This window comes from Akebia trifoliata, chromosome 14 (genome assembly GCF_017979445.1).
Source record: "Akebia trifoliata isolate Shusen 1 chromosome 14, ASM1797944v1, whole genome shotgun sequence".
In the NCBI taxonomy this organism is placed as follows: Eukaryota; Viridiplantae; Streptophyta; class Magnoliopsida; order Ranunculales; family Lardizabalaceae; genus Akebia; species Akebia trifoliata.
Genome location: NC_141388.1, coordinates 2,458,111 through 2,472,990, shown reverse-complemented (window position 1 = coordinate 2,472,990; position 14,880 = coordinate 2,458,111). Strand labels below are relative to the sequence as shown.

The 14,880-nt window shown below is 34.9% G+C and overlaps 2 protein-coding genes and 1 pseudogene across 2 annotated transcripts; all 3 read left to right on the top strand.

Annotated features, from left to right (window-relative positions):
• The first annotated feature begins 1,817 nt into the window (after positions 1 to 1,817).
• LOC147385455 (uncharacterized) lies at positions 1,818 to 5,787 on the top strand. The gene is made up of 4 exons (XM_086423361.1): positions 1,818 to 2,103; positions 3,519 to 3,775; positions 4,650 to 5,101; positions 5,240 to 5,787. Exons 1-4 carry the CDS (start codon positions 1,991 to 1,993, stop codon positions 5,504 to 5,506), a joined length of 1,089 nt encoding a protein of 362 aa, XP_086279487.1. The 5' UTR covers positions 1,818 to 1,990; the 3' UTR covers positions 5,507 to 5,787.
• A 5,024-nt stretch (positions 5,788 to 10,811) lies between these two features.
• CLV3 (CLAVATA3) lies at positions 10,812 to 11,575 on the top strand. The gene is made up of 3 exons (XM_086422104.1): positions 10,812 to 10,961; positions 11,045 to 11,109; positions 11,208 to 11,575. Exons 1-3 carry the CDS (start codon positions 10,889 to 10,891, stop codon positions 11,361 to 11,363), a joined length of 294 nt encoding a protein of 97 aa, XP_086278230.1. The 5' UTR covers positions 10,812 to 10,888; the 3' UTR covers positions 11,364 to 11,575.
• A 1,050-nt stretch (positions 11,576 to 12,625) lies between these two features.
• Positions 12,626 to 14,208, top strand: LOC147385453 (pentatricopeptide repeat-containing protein CRR2, chloroplastic pseudogene; annotated as a pseudogene).
• Positions 14,209 to 14,880: the final 672 nt, after the last annotated feature.

The following is a 14,880-nucleotide window of genomic DNA, read 5'->3' as shown; positions in this document are numbered from 1 at the left end:
TAAAACATATTATACCATTAGATTTCTTATCTCAAATGTTTAAAATAATTTTTTAACTTAGCCATGTGAAAAATACAATAAGGTTTGCTCATCCAACCTCACTTGACAAGTCAATCTTGAATCTTCTATTCTCGTGCAAAGGCCATCCACACGGTAAAACTATGTTTAGGAGCCACTTTTTTGTTGTTGTTGTTGTAATTTCAGGGTGTCCCTACCCCTTGCGAAGTAGGATTATTCCCTGAGGACCTGCATTGACCATCCACAGGCCCGCATATCAATTTCATTCAAAGGGTTTATAGAGATTTGTAGGCACGACCTGGAGAGTCCAGTCAGCGCTTACTACTCCCCCTTAATGGGAAAACCACCTTTATAGATCAAGCAGTGTTTGATGGGTCCTATTAAGGTGTGGCCTAAGGGCATATGTAAAGTGCATTTAATGCATCTCAATATGTCTTCAACCAAAGGATTATTTCCTCTTAATAACTAAAATATCCTCAAAAGATTATGTTGGAGGTGTATAAAATGCACATGGACATGTGTCCTTGGGACACATGTCTATAGAATACGTGATAAAAGTTAATTTAGTAAGTTTTGTAAAATATATTTGGCCATTTTCATAAGACATCCAACAAGAAAAGGCCATAACAACTTATAACAATAAATACCATTGAGTCGTGCACTCATGCTACATTGACTCCATTCAATATTGCAATGATATGACAATGCACATGTAATTTATAGTGGAAACTGACTCACTAATAGTTATTCAAATCCTTAATAAGAAAATTTATTGCCTATAGAAAGTTAAGCTCTTAGCTAACAAAATCTGGATTCTATGTTTTACATATGGTAACATTTACTTCAAATTCACCTTCATAGAAACAAACAGACTTACAGACAAACTTATTTTATTATTAACTACTCAAGACTTTATAATCATTTTCACTTCTGATCTTTTTTCTGAAGTCCATTGTAAGGGAGGGTGCCTCGGAGACCCCATAAGTGAGGATGTAACTATTTTTTCTCTTTTCTGTATATTATGGTCAAGGGGTTTGCCTCAATTCCTGATTACTCTAAAAAAAAAAAAAAATTATAAATTTCATTCATCGAGATACAAAAAAAAAAGAAATATATGATTGTTTGCACACTATCATGTAAGCACAATGTTGAACAAAGTCAATTCAGTTTTTTTCCACTATCTGCAAGATATCTTCTGTGGTTGGGTTTGAACTTGATATTGAGTCCAACCTTTTCCCCGTCTAGAAATTAGAAAATTCATTAGATATTTACTAGAATCTGTAATAAGAAATTTATACTAATATTAATATGTAAGAAACTTGTGATTTTTACACAAAGACTTAATTCTTTCTTCCGATTCATTTCATTTGGGCCGTATTTAGTAGATTTTTGTGTTTTTTTGGTCCATGAAACCGTAAACTTTTGAGCTCAAGAATTCGAGAATAAAAGTCCAGACACTTCGTCATTTATGGCTACCTCTCCCGTACACGGCAATAACACACTGGCGGAGGCTTATCTCATTGATAGAACACGTGGCAAGCTCCCAAGGGTTGAGGTTAAACCTTCTCGACTCTTACGAAACTTCGATAAAAGTCAAGTTGGATAATTCACTGAAAGAAAAATCGTACAGCATCGGATTGGCCCACCTTATTGTCTATGGGTCAAGTCCATATAAGAAGAAGGCCCAATAGAATATTGACAGCTCGCAGTCTCGCCACACAGCCTAGCAAAGCGAATTTTCTCTATAAAATATAAATATATATATAAATATAAAGGAAAGTTGTAACTGTTTCCATAATATCTCGCTCGTCTTCTTTGGGGGAGGTAAAAGCTAACCAGTTTACCTTCCTTAAAACCCTCGTAAGCTCATTAATTACATTTTAGCCCCCCTTCCCTTTTTTTCTTCTTCTTTTGCTTCCCATAATTTCCGATGGAGGGTTTGATCTGATAGATAGAGATTCATAGTTTTTCCATGGCGTTGGAAGAATCTCCTCGAAGGAGGGTAGTTGTGGTTGGGGGAGGAATTGCTGGGGCTTTCCTTGCTCAAGCTATCCAATTTGATGCTGACGTCATCCTCATCGATCCGTAAGCTTTCTATCCTTCCCTCTATACTTTATTTATTTATTTACAACTAAATGAATCCCCACAATATACTTTCTTATTTGAACACGATTTATAGTATTAGTTTATGAGACTAAAGAGGGATTCGACGGGTAATTACAATTATGGAGAGAGGGTTTTGGCCTAAAATAAGTAGAATCAAGATCGAGTATGTGGAGTGTTAAATTTAGTACTCACTCACACCCATGGAACTATGTCATCGAAGCATGTTAATCAAATTAAAGGGCAAATTTTATAAGACAATAATTAGATCAATTATGCATTATGGAGTTCAATTTCGAACAATAAAAAAGAATTATTTTAATATATGCCAAATGTTGAGATGGATGAGTGGAAAGACTAATAAAAAATTAATTAGAAATTAAGACATATAGGAGTAGCTTCAATATGCGATAAACCAAGAGCAAGTCAATTGAGATGGTTTGGGCACATTTAACGAAGATCGGAAATAACATGCAAGTTGAAGGTGCTAAAGGAGTGAGAGGACGGCCCAAGATTTATTTAGGGGGTGTGGCTCTGGACAAATTGAATGGAGGAACAAGATTTATTTAGGCAACCCCAAATCTTTAGGTTAAGGCTTCAATGATTATTATGATGATCAACAGCCGTTATAATCATTCCTCTTATAATTATAATCTAATAATTTTTATAATTTTTCATTTCCATTTTAATAATGACGGTTATGTGGAAAATTGTTTTGGAGTCCTTTTGGGTTTTAGAATAAGTAGAACCAAGACAGTATGTGGTGTGCAACTTTAGTAATGTCATCCATATAAAGTAAGTATTGGTAAGTTGGTTCTATTATCCGTAAGGATGAACAGAAGTGGAAATTTTCCATAGAATTCGGCTCTATGGTCAAAGTAGGGTTGTGCTTATGGAGTGTTATGTGATTGATGGATCCAATCAGACTAGAAGGAAAATTTTATAAAACACCAACAATAAGACCAACTATGCTTTGTGGAATCGAATGTTGGGAAATTAAAAAAAGAAAAAAGAACAAAGATATGCATATATTGAGCATAGCATAGATGAATATGCTAAGATGGATGAAGATAAAATTGGAAATGACCTCGTTTATGAAAATCCAAGAGTAGCCCCAATAGGTGATAAACTAAGGGAAAGTCGATTGAGCTGGTTTGGTCATGTGTAACGAAAGCCAGCTACAGCCCCAAGTAGAAGAAATGTGCCAGTTAATGTTCTATCAATTTTTTATTTTTTTTCAAATTTTAAATTTGAGACTCCAGTGACTTGGATGATGATTGTGCGTTATAGTGACAAGTTGTTTTCTTGTTATATTTTCAGTTTTTATCACATTCGTTGCGTAGTTTTATTTCTATTCATCATCTAATTTTTTTTTTTTTTCAATCAAACTAAAATAGGAAGGAGTATTTTGAGATCCCATGGGCAAGCCTAAGAGCAATGGTGGAGCCTTCTTTTGCAGAGAGATCAGTGTTCAACCACGACGATTACTTCATTAATGGACGTGTAGTAAATTCTCATGTAGTCAACATAACTGACACCGAAATATTGACAGCTGATGGTGACCTGATTGCTTATGACTATCTCATCATTGCTACTGGCCACAAGGATCCAGTTCCCAAAATCAGAACTGAGAGGCTTGAACAGTACAAAGCAGGTATATACATATAGAACCTCTGTACCATTTATAAACATCATAGATGTACATATGGCACATGTGCTTGAGTTTGACCATTGGGCAATCACATGATAGTAACCACCTGATTTGTTACATTAGCTGTGGGTTTCACCTCCTTAACTCACCATTATAATGCCATTGTAATCATAGTAACCCCCCCCCCCCTTTTTTTTTTTAAAGTCTCGTTTAAAACATGTTTTGTACCTCTAACGATTAAAACAATAGAATAAACTCGACTTAAAAAAAAACACATTTTAATGTTTTAAATACGTTTTTTTTTCCATTTTAAACACTTTTTTCTTAAAGAATAAAAAATAATAAGAACCATTTTTTTTTGTTGGCCTATGGTTAATGTCTATGGTCTTATGGTTGTTTGCGATTTAGTTCATAAATGTTGTTTAATGTGGAATTTTATGATAATATCTTGATGTTATGATTTTTAAAATTTTCAATATTAAGTTCTTTTACTCAAAAGATATAAACTGATGGTTAGACTTTTTTCATCATAAAATGTACAATTATGTGTGGAAACATAATGTACAGATATTGAATGGTATTTTTTTTTTTTTCCTTAAAAATATAATGATAACATATACTAAATGCCTAATATTATATATATATTATACTTTTTCATAATTTTGTATATTTATCCTTTTTTCCCATCCCCCCTCCTTTTTTTTCTATATTTTTTTAAGTTTTCCCTTGCCGTTTTAGACCCGTATTTGGAACTTGGTGACTGGTTGTAATTGTTGCAATGGCAACACCAAACAATTGTTGCACTGTTATAATGGACTCCTTTGAACTTTGATTCATGTTTACTGACACAATCAAGTGTAATCATTTCGTATTGCAGAAAATGAAAAGATAAAATCCGCAGACTCCATTTTAATCATTGGAGGAGGCCCTACTGGTGTAGAACTTGCTGGAGAGATTGCCGTAGACTACCCTCAGAAGAAGGTGACTCTGGTCCACAGTGGGTCAAGGTTGCTGGAATTTATTGGATCGAAAGCTTCTAGCAAGACATTAAATTGGTTGATTTCTAGGAAAGTTGAGGTGATTTTGGATCAAACGGTTGATTTGAGCTCTGCTTCAGAAGGGGGTAAGACATATCGGACCAACAATGGAGAAATTATCACTGCGGATTGCCATTTCTTGTGCACAGGGAGACCAGTGGGTTCGTCATGGCTCAAGGAGACCATGTTAAAGAAAAATTTGGATAGTCGAGGAAGGTTGATGGTTGATGAGTACCTAAGGGTCAAGGGTCGGAAGAACATCTTTGCCATCGGAGATATTACTGACGTTCCTGTAAGTCTAACTAGCATTATTTAAAGATTTTGATGTCTTTCCCATACTTCGAAAATGTTGACACTAAGATAACTGTTATAATAACTGTCCCCTTTAAAATATTTTTAGAGTTCATCTCATTAGCCTCAACATCAACAGGAAATCAAACAAGGGTACCTGGCAAAGAAGCATAGTCTAGTGGTAGCCAAGAACTTGAAGTTGTTAATGAAGGGAGGAAAAGAAACTAGGATGACGACTTACAAGCCAGGTTCAGCAATTGCAATTGTTTCTCTAGGGAGGAAGGATGCAGTAGCGCAATTTCCTTTTACTACGATGATCGGATGCCTTCCAGGCGCACTCAAATCCAAGGATTTGTTTGTGGGGAAGATGAGGAAAGAAATGGGGCTAGCACCTGATATTATTTAGAGGTTAATGGAGCCAGAACCTCATATTATTTATGGTGGGTAAAATCTGAGAATTGAATTAATGGGCCTCAGTGTCTCTATATTACTTTATATATATTTTTCCTTTAATTTGGTTACAATGTTGTTCAAGTTCTTTTTATAGTGAGATACATGGTGCTGCAGTTGTTGTTTGGGGTTTACATGTAATAATATTATCACTCTACAAAAAATAAGCCTGATATATTTGGCATATTGTGTATGTATATGGTGTGCCTGCAGACGGATTTCTAGGCTTTGACACTAGTCCTTTTGCATTATTTTTTTTTTACTTGTGCTCAAATGTGCAAAGTGAACAATCACATACTTTCGAGTATAACATTTTGATTGGGTCTGTCAAGCCTACACCACATTTCTTTCAGGTGGGATCCATATGATTTGGGAGAGATACCCGCCTGCGGATCCTCATTGTGGATCTCTCTAAGAAGCATGTTACAATTGGAGGAAGTGTCCAATATATTCCAAGCTAACCTTTGTGAAGCAGAGGAGTCTTCAACTCATGGTCGTGGACATAGCTGAAACCCCCTCACGATGATGGTGATTGCCTATGATGCTTGTAAGAATTCGTGTTCACTATCTACACCCACATATACCCTAGTGGCTCCTCATTACGATAAATGTGTTAGAAATTGAATTCAAGAGGGCAAATTCTTTCCCACTAAAGTTGTAATTTCTTCCACAGCCAACTTGATGAACCTATTTACTTCATCTGTGTTTGGGTGTAACATAAAGAAACACTACGCTGGTGTTGTTTAAAACCCCTCATAATACATAAGTTAAATGTAGGGCTACTTAGAAGGGTATAAGGGACTGACATACATTCAGGGGGGCAGACCCAAAGAGTTTCATTTGTAGGGGCGAACCATGTAGTATAAAATAAAATTAGAAATGATAACGTATATTCTTATCGTAAAAGAATAACTAAGGTTAGAATTTTGTATCAAAGGTAGTAATGCTAAAGCTGTCAAAGCCCATTTTCGAACATCATTTGCTTCACATTCTTGATTTGATGTACTTTAGAAGGTGGTATGTAAAAATGTACGTCTCTCAAGAACTCATTTATAATTTAAAACATTAGTTAAACATAATTTTTAAGATTATATAGTAAAAAAAAGATATTTTTATAATTTTAGGGACGTAGGATTGCATTTTTCACTGTTTTGTATCAAAATGACCTTATTATAATACGTTTAGAGGTTAAAGTGGGGGCATTTTTTGGTGTTGAACCATTCTACTTTGCCTTCTTTGATTTTAATAGTAAAGATATATAATATTATTATAGAATTAGAAAATCAGAAAAGAACCAAAGATCTAGAATTTTCATCATTTAATGATGGAAACTAGGAAACTTATTTTCAAGAATTCAAAATTATGTCAGAACTATCATAATTTTTTAATTATGTTATACTTTTTCAGTAATTCATAAAATCATACAACAACTTTTGACATTTTTTTTTTCATTACATGCTTGAAGAATATAATAAATTCAAATAGAGAAGAATGGAAAAAAAAAAAAAACACCCCCCACAAAAAATTTCACGTTGTTTCTTGCTGTACAATCAAATTAATGAAAGAAAGAAATAAAAAACCCTAATTTCAAATAAAATCAACAAAAAAAAAATCATATTATTTATTTATTTATCTAATTTGATCTAAATTTACTAGTCAAGAACTATTGTTATAACAAATGAAATCTTGAAAATAGATCGAGTAAATGAGAAGAATATACCTTTTTAAAAAAAAAAAAAATTTAGGAGAATAAAAACAAATTGATCGATATCTATCTCTAACCTCATCAAATCCTACTCTCACAGAGAAATAGAGAGATTAATGATTTAATAAAGATTCTAGAGTGCCATTTGCTTAGATTTGATTAATCTTTAAAAAAGAAAATTGATTCCTAAAAAAAATTAGGTGGGACAAAACAATGAAAATGCAAAATGGAACAAACCTATGGGTTGCAGTGGCGGCTAAACTAAATTGGAGTTGACACAAATGCCCCCATATTTATATTTAAACTTAATATAATCAAGGTCGTTTTGATTAAAAAAAAATGAACAACACACATCTTGTAGAGTTGATTTCATGTTATCTCTAACAACTCAGTTCATTATGCTCACCTCACGTACCTTGCTTACTCTGTTGAATGGTGATACCGGTGTGGTACTTGCCAAAAACCTTCCGATGATAAAGTTAGCTCTCAAATTAATCAATAATGGACTCTCTCAACTTTTGAACCCCCTCCCTCTAAGTTTTCTCTTCTATTTATAATTTCTTCGAATAAGGAATTTCCTTGAAATCCCTAATCTTCAGGGATCACCAATAGGGATTCCTTACTTTTATGAGAAATTACTAAGAAAGGGAAAGATTTGCATGGAGTCCGTTATCTATTTCCTTGATTCTTGGGATCTTTCCTAAAATTAAGGGATCTAGATTGACTCGGTGACAACCCACAAATCTACTATGCTAGGTCTATATACTGGGTAGAGTTGGCATTTGAGCTCTACCCTTCTGACGAGTTGGATGCCCTATTTAGGAGCAAAAACCATTTAGTTCTAGTCTCTTATTAATCTAGCTCTTAGACATGTGTAGGATCCAAATATCTTATTAACCCTCCAATGAGTCGTGTTGGAGTTACATCAAGCTGGAATCTCACATTGCACTTCTTGATGTGAAAGTGGATAGGAACCATAGATGTTTTTTCACTTGTATCTTGATGAAAAGCATGGTTCCCATACACTTTTCACATCAAGAAGTGTATGGTTCCCATACACGTTCACGTCAATAAGTACGGTACGAGGTTCCAGCCTGAAATCACTTCAACATTATTCTTAATCAATATATGGGGAATGCTTAGTCCAAGACCCTTGTTAGCAATCTCCCATTTAATTCTTGAAAATTCACGAATTTTTAATTTTTTTCAATAAAAATATTATTTTCCAGATTATTGAACTATTTTGAATAATTCACGGATTTTAAGTTTGAAAAGAATAAAACACGGTTTTTACAAATTTTTATAAAACTCGGTAGAAAAAAATTCTACTATAATTTATTGTATGTTGCATAGTGTAAACTTGTAAGTTGTGACATGTAACACAAGTCAACTTTGAAACGGTCATGCTTAAATTTTTTTGGAAGAATCCACATTTTTACTTGACAAATGTCCATTTTATCTTTAAAAAAAATAATTACATGACCCTTTACATTTATTTAAGATTATACATTAATTTTCAAATTGATGATTTGTCCATTAACTTTGGTCTTCTTTTAAAATATCAATGGAACAATAATACCTCAATGTCCTCATTATTACCATCACCTTCTTTGTCACCAATTTCATCATAACCATCACTATCATATGGTCGAATTTTTTAAATGAAATGGATTATACACGTATGAAACATATGCCACATATTTTCTATTTATCAAATTTTTTGTCAAATGTTAGATCAGATTTTTTGCAATAAAAAATTAAATAGAACTCAAAATTTTCACAAATTGAATTTTTGTGATATTTCAAATTGCTAACAAGGTTCAAGACCTCACGGGGATCTAAGCATTTTTCAATATATATTTTTTTTCCTAATAATACCCTTACCTATTTTGTCTTTTAATAAACAAAATAAGAATATTTTAATCTTTTAACCTAATAAATATTATTTACATTATAAATATTTGAGTCATGTTGGGGTGACACAGTATTTACTGCGATTTTCACAATTTTGACATGGACATGTATACATAACCATAGATAGTTTTTACTCGTATCGCGAAGAAACACATCTATGGTTATGTGCACATCTCATGTTAGACTTGTGAAAATCGCAGTAAATATTTTGTGTCATTTCAGCATTTTCCTAAATATTTATCTTTTACACATTAACGCTAAGAGCATTTATTCTTTAAATTTAAATCTTTTGCTTATAATAAATGCTTTGACAATCAATTCAAACAAATATTTATTATTTAAAAGATCAATATACCCCAATATTTTTCATTAAAAGATAAATTGAATAGGGGTATTATTAAAAAATAATGTATTGAAAAATACTAATGTCCATGAGGTCTTGGACTGCACGTGCCACCTTCTAGTCATCAATTAGTGAGATTATACATTTAGCATCAAAGTGCCTTCTCACCTTGAGTAGAGACCCTAGTCCAAAAGATCCTCCAAAAAATAATCAGAGTATTCTTGTATTCTTGGCTTTTTCTGACCATTGGATTTTAGCAATTGCTTATGAAGATCCAAGGGGCTCAATCCAATATAGTTGATGGCTAAAATTCATTAATCATTCTGATTTTTTAGGGTGCAAGGCCATCACAAGATGAACAGACATAAAGTAAAGGTGTTTCAAGTAGCAAATTTATTTCCATATCCTAATTAAGCGGCAAAATTTTAGAGAGATTCTATTATCACACCAATTTTTGCTAATGCCACCCCAATTCACATGTAAATTTCACACATCTTGGAGTGGTGTTAGCAAAAGTTGATGTGGCAAGGGAAACTCTCAAATTTTATTACGCCAAGAATATCTCAGTCATTTCAAATCGTTCTTACGCCACCATTCTCATTTAATTTGGTAAGAAAGAGAGGGTCGTTCCCAAATCCCACTTCCCAGGCTTAGCATCCTCCTTACTATCAGAATGTTTTGATCCTAGAATGACATTCAAGACATATCTCTAGGAATATCCTACAATCTGGAACTAGGGATGACGTACGTGGCAGTAAGTTATCATTCGAGAAAGAAAACACCACATCAATCAGTGGGTCCCGAGATGATAACAATAATAATAATAATAATTAATCATCAATGGTTGAAAATTAAATGCGTCTCGAGAAACGTTCCGCGTGCTTAGCTTCGCAACATTTCCATTACTAGGATCCGTTCCAACCTCTAAAAAGCGAAAAAACCTATAATAATAATCGACAAGACCAACAAAGACTTAAGAGCATAACAGAAAAACAAATGACGCCGTACCGCAATTTGACGTTAGTAATCCTGATGACGTCACCACAATAGATTCGAATTCGATCCAACAGAGAGAAGGTCTGCTTGGCACGCGTCATCTGACGTGGAGTTGACGTTAAGAGAGACGGCGCCGTCAAATGATATGAAAAGATGATGAGGTGGTAGTGCCGTCGGCGGGACACAAGTATAGCTGTCATCAATGCGATCTACGTCTCTATCAAATTCTCCAGAAACGGCTGCTTACGCAATCATTTATTTGATTTTAAGATCTCAAATGGTTCTATAAATAGGGCTCTCTCCTTCTCTCTCTCTCTGGACCGACACCCATATTCTCTCTCTTTCTCTCTCTCAGATATTTTATTTTAGAGTAGAACGTGATGGCTGTTCGGTTTGTCTTGGTCTATGTTGTTGCTATGGTGGCTTTGTGCGTTATCATTGTGGGCATTTCTGGTGTGAGAAGTGTAAATTTTTTTTTTTTTTTTTTTATATCTGCATTGGCGGTGTTGGAATCATATTTGCTTTTAATAATGCAGATTGTATGTATGGGTATGGTTGCATTCATGCAGAAGCGGCTTCACCAGAGAAACAAATCAGAAAGGTCTCGTTTTTGTTCTAAATAATTTTTATTCGAACTCTTTATCTTCTTTATTATTATTATTTTTTTTTTTAAACGTGAAAGTTTTTTTTTTGTTGCAGCTTTTGCATGGCTCGGAGGAGATGTTCAAGAGTTTAGGACCGTTGGATCGTGGTGATAAAAGCAATGCAGTTGGTTGGGCTTTGAGGGCGGTGCCATCTGGCCCTGATCCATTGCATCATAACGGTAGTGGGCCTAAGAAGCCCCAAACTCCATGAATGTTTTTAAAGACAGTACTGTTAAAAGAATTATAACGGTAGAACAACTGAACTAAAGAATACGTGTGTAATTTGTGGGGGGGATGTATGGTGTTTTGTAAGCTCACTCAAAGGGCACACGTGTATACTTTGTTTTGGAACATATACACATTAATCTGTGTATATATTTACCACGTTAATGTAACTTACTTGGCTTTTTGAATTTAGGACTATCCTGCACTACTGGAAGTTGGATAGCTATAAACTGTACGTGGGTAATTCTCCCTTTGATCATCATGATGTCCAAACTTTTGGTCCACCCCTTGTTGACATACACGAGGCCCAGTTCATGAAGCCCATATTACATAATGAAGCAAAACCAGAAAAGTAGATTTCGACGTGGCCTAAAATGAAACCCACGTTCTTCCCATGAATCTGTAGGAAAGTTTTCCTATCTCAGCCGTTTGATTATATGCTCAGAGATCGCTTAAGGCTCAATCACTATAATCTGCTATTTGGTCCATGATTGGGCCAGCGATCATGAACAGTGGGCCCATCGCTTGTGGTCTTACTTTTTCTTAGTTGGATTCCAGCTTGGGCTTCATGACTAGTCCTGGAGCATTGTTATGAACTAATGATGAAAAATTGTTCCAATACAATCACGTTGAATCGGAATTTAGATGGCAACATCATGAGTCACTGGGCTCGAGGAAGTGTGCCGAAACTCAAAACACCCTTTACCTCAGACGTGAAGGATTGCGTTAAAAAAAAAATTACCCTAGTTGAAATTTAAAATGTTATCTACGTCAAACTTAACACTTTGTTGTTTTTTTTTTTTCTTTTTTTCCCGGCTAAATACTTTCTTTTGGGAAAGTAGAAACTCACGGATTGTCGGAAAAAAACCAAAAATAAAAAACAAAAAATCAAGGGTTTTATATTAAAGAATAAGGTAAGGTTAAAAACTATCAATTCAAGATAATATATATAGTAGATTTAAAAAACAAAAATAATGGTGAAGAGACCTCAAGAACGTATCTCACATTGCACATCTTGATGTGAAAATGTATAAGAGTCATAGATACTTTTTATTGAGATATGAGTGAAAATGCATCTATGGTTGTTATGCACTTTTTAATCACAATGTACTATATCAGACATGTCACTCATGTGCGACTCTTAAAAGAAAGAGTCGTGATAATCTGACTACCCCACATGACAAACTCAACCGACTATCCTAACGTGATAAGTTTGGTAACCATAGATCTGTGCTCCTCGAGATATACAGCTATAATTCCTCATTAAAAAAAAGTGTATAATTGTGTTTCCCAAACGTAGATCTACAATTTCTTGAACATTCATGATAAGGGTACTTAAAGTCATTTTGCATTAGACTATAAGAGAAGACCCGGGTCAAGGAGCATGTTTGAAAAGTTGGACGAGAAACAAATTTAATTGCAAGAGGAAGATCTCTTTCTGTCTCTTCACTCTTACTATCATGCGCAAGTACCCACTTGACATCCCATTGTATGCCTCCCTGATCGAATCCTGTTCGTCCACTAAAAACCTAAAAAGACTAAAACAAATCCATGCAAGAATCCTGACCGTTGGAATCTCCCATCATGACTTCATCAGAGCCAAACTTATCTCTTCATACGCAGCCTGCGTACAGATACGCGAAGCCACCTTCATCTTCTCCCTCACCAACCGTCACTCTACTTTCCTCTACAACTCCATTATCAGATGCTACGCGTCCCTAAATCTCTTCCGTGACTCCCTCAATTTCTACCGTCAGATGCTCTTAGCAGGAAAGCAACCCGATCGGCGCACATTACCCTCTGTCCTCAAATCATGCGCTGCCCTCTCTGCTCTCCACCTCGGTAGACAAGTCCACGTGTCCGTCTTAGTTCACGGATTCTCATCCGACGTGGCAACTTCTAATTCTTTGATCTCGATGTACTCCAAGTGCGGTGATTTAACCACAGCCCGCCGCGTGTTCGACGAAATGCCTGAGAGGAATTTGATCACATGGTCGGCGATGATCTCTGGTTACGGCGTTCACGGAAAATCCAGCGAAGTTTTCGGTTTGTTTGAAGAGATGTTGGATGCCGGAGTGTCTCCTGACGGTATTACGTTCACAGCGATTTTAACGGCGTGTAGTCATGGTGGGTTAACGGAGTTGGGACTAGGATTTTTCGAGATGATGGAGGGGAGATTTGGGGTGAGGCCTGGATTGGTGCATTACACGTGTATGGTGGATATGTTAGGAAGGGCAGGACACGTGGAGGAAGCTGAGACGTTGATATCGGGTATGGAGATGGAGCCCGATGAGGCTCTTTGGAATGCATTGTTGGGTGCGTGTAGAAGTCATGGAAAGGTGGAGGTGGCAGAGCGAGTGGCGGAGAAAGTTTATGGAAAGCGCATCACCAGTTCAAGTTAGCTATTGTTATGTGATAGGCTTTTGCTAACCTGAACTAGCAGATTCAATGAAAGAAATTATTTGGTGCAAATCATACGAAAGATGGTCCAACAATTATTTGGATGATCCTCGACATGCTGAATGATAACCAGATGCCTAATAAGACTATATATATATATATATATATATAATTTTTTTTGGTTCCCCAAATTTTTTTAATGTATCATGGATTTGCTCATTTAGAAAGAAAACATTAAGGAAAATGATTTGGGCATGATTTGAATCATGTTCAATAAAGGTCTATTGCAATTTCATTCTGAAAATATATTTAAATTGGAGGTTCCGAAAACAAGACCGCTTCAAAATTTTGAAAGAACCATTCTCGTTATAAGACACATGACATTTTGTATTTATTTCACAGCCCTATTTTTTTTGTGCCAAAATTTAAAATAAATCCTTGAAAATGCCACGTATAATCTTATAATCTAATGGAGAGGGTTGTTTCAAATTTTTTGGATGTAGACACTAAAAGTAGATATAAACTCACTTTCAATGAAAAAACGACATTGTTCCCGTCAAACTTTCTTCGAGGAGTACAAGGAACTGTCCCACAGCCCCAAAATTTTGAATAATGAGGGGGCCTTTTAACTGGTCTACCTCTTATGAATTACTTAAGACTAGAGAATTTTACCATTATTTTCATTACAATGGTCGCGTGATCCCACACTACAGATAATATTAAAAGTACCAAGTTAAAATTATAAACGCACCCTTGACTAGATCCGTTATCCATAACATGTACGCACCCTTGATTGGATTTTAATGCAATTCACAAAGTTAACTCAGAAAATCGCTAATCAATTGGTTGACTCAACTCAAAACCAACATGGCAGGGTAAAATTTTGACCAAGTAAGGCAGCTATATTTAATACGGGATTGACTAATTGTACACCACTCATTATCAATTGCATTCCATCACTTCAATAGAAATTCCCTTTCCACTACATTTAGATGATTACACTCTAAAATTAATTAAAAAATATTATAATTTTTTAATTTTTTCTTATTTCTCAATCATGTCCGAAGAAATTTTTATTGATTCAGTAATTTTTGCAAGGAATA

Excerpts from the sequence above, each read along its gene's own strand:
- LOC147385455 (XM_086423361.1), top strand. The coding sequence starts at position 1,991 with ATGGCGTTGGAAGAATCTCCTCGAAGGAGGGTAGTTGTGGTTGGGGGA. Across the intron at positions 3,776-4,649 it reads GCTTGAACAGTACAAAGCAG|AAAATGAAAAGATAAAATCC; the intron begins GTATATACATAT and ends TTCGTATTGCAG. Across the intron at positions 5,102-5,239 it reads GAGATATTACTGACGTTCCT|GAAATCAAACAAGGGTACCT; the intron begins GTAAGTCTAACT and ends CAACATCAACAG.
- CLV3 (XM_086422104.1), top strand. The coding sequence starts at position 10,889 with ATGGCTGTTCGGTTTGTCTTGGTCTATGTTGTTGCTATGGTGGCTTTG. Across the intron at positions 10,962-11,044 it reads TATCATTGTGGGCATTTCTG|ATTGTATGTATGGGTATGGT; the intron begins GTGTGAGAAGTG and ends TTAATAATGCAG. Across the intron at positions 11,110-11,207 it reads CAGAGAAACAAATCAGAAAG|CTTTTGCATGGCTCGGAGGA; the intron begins GTCTCGTTTTTG and ends TTTTTGTTGCAG.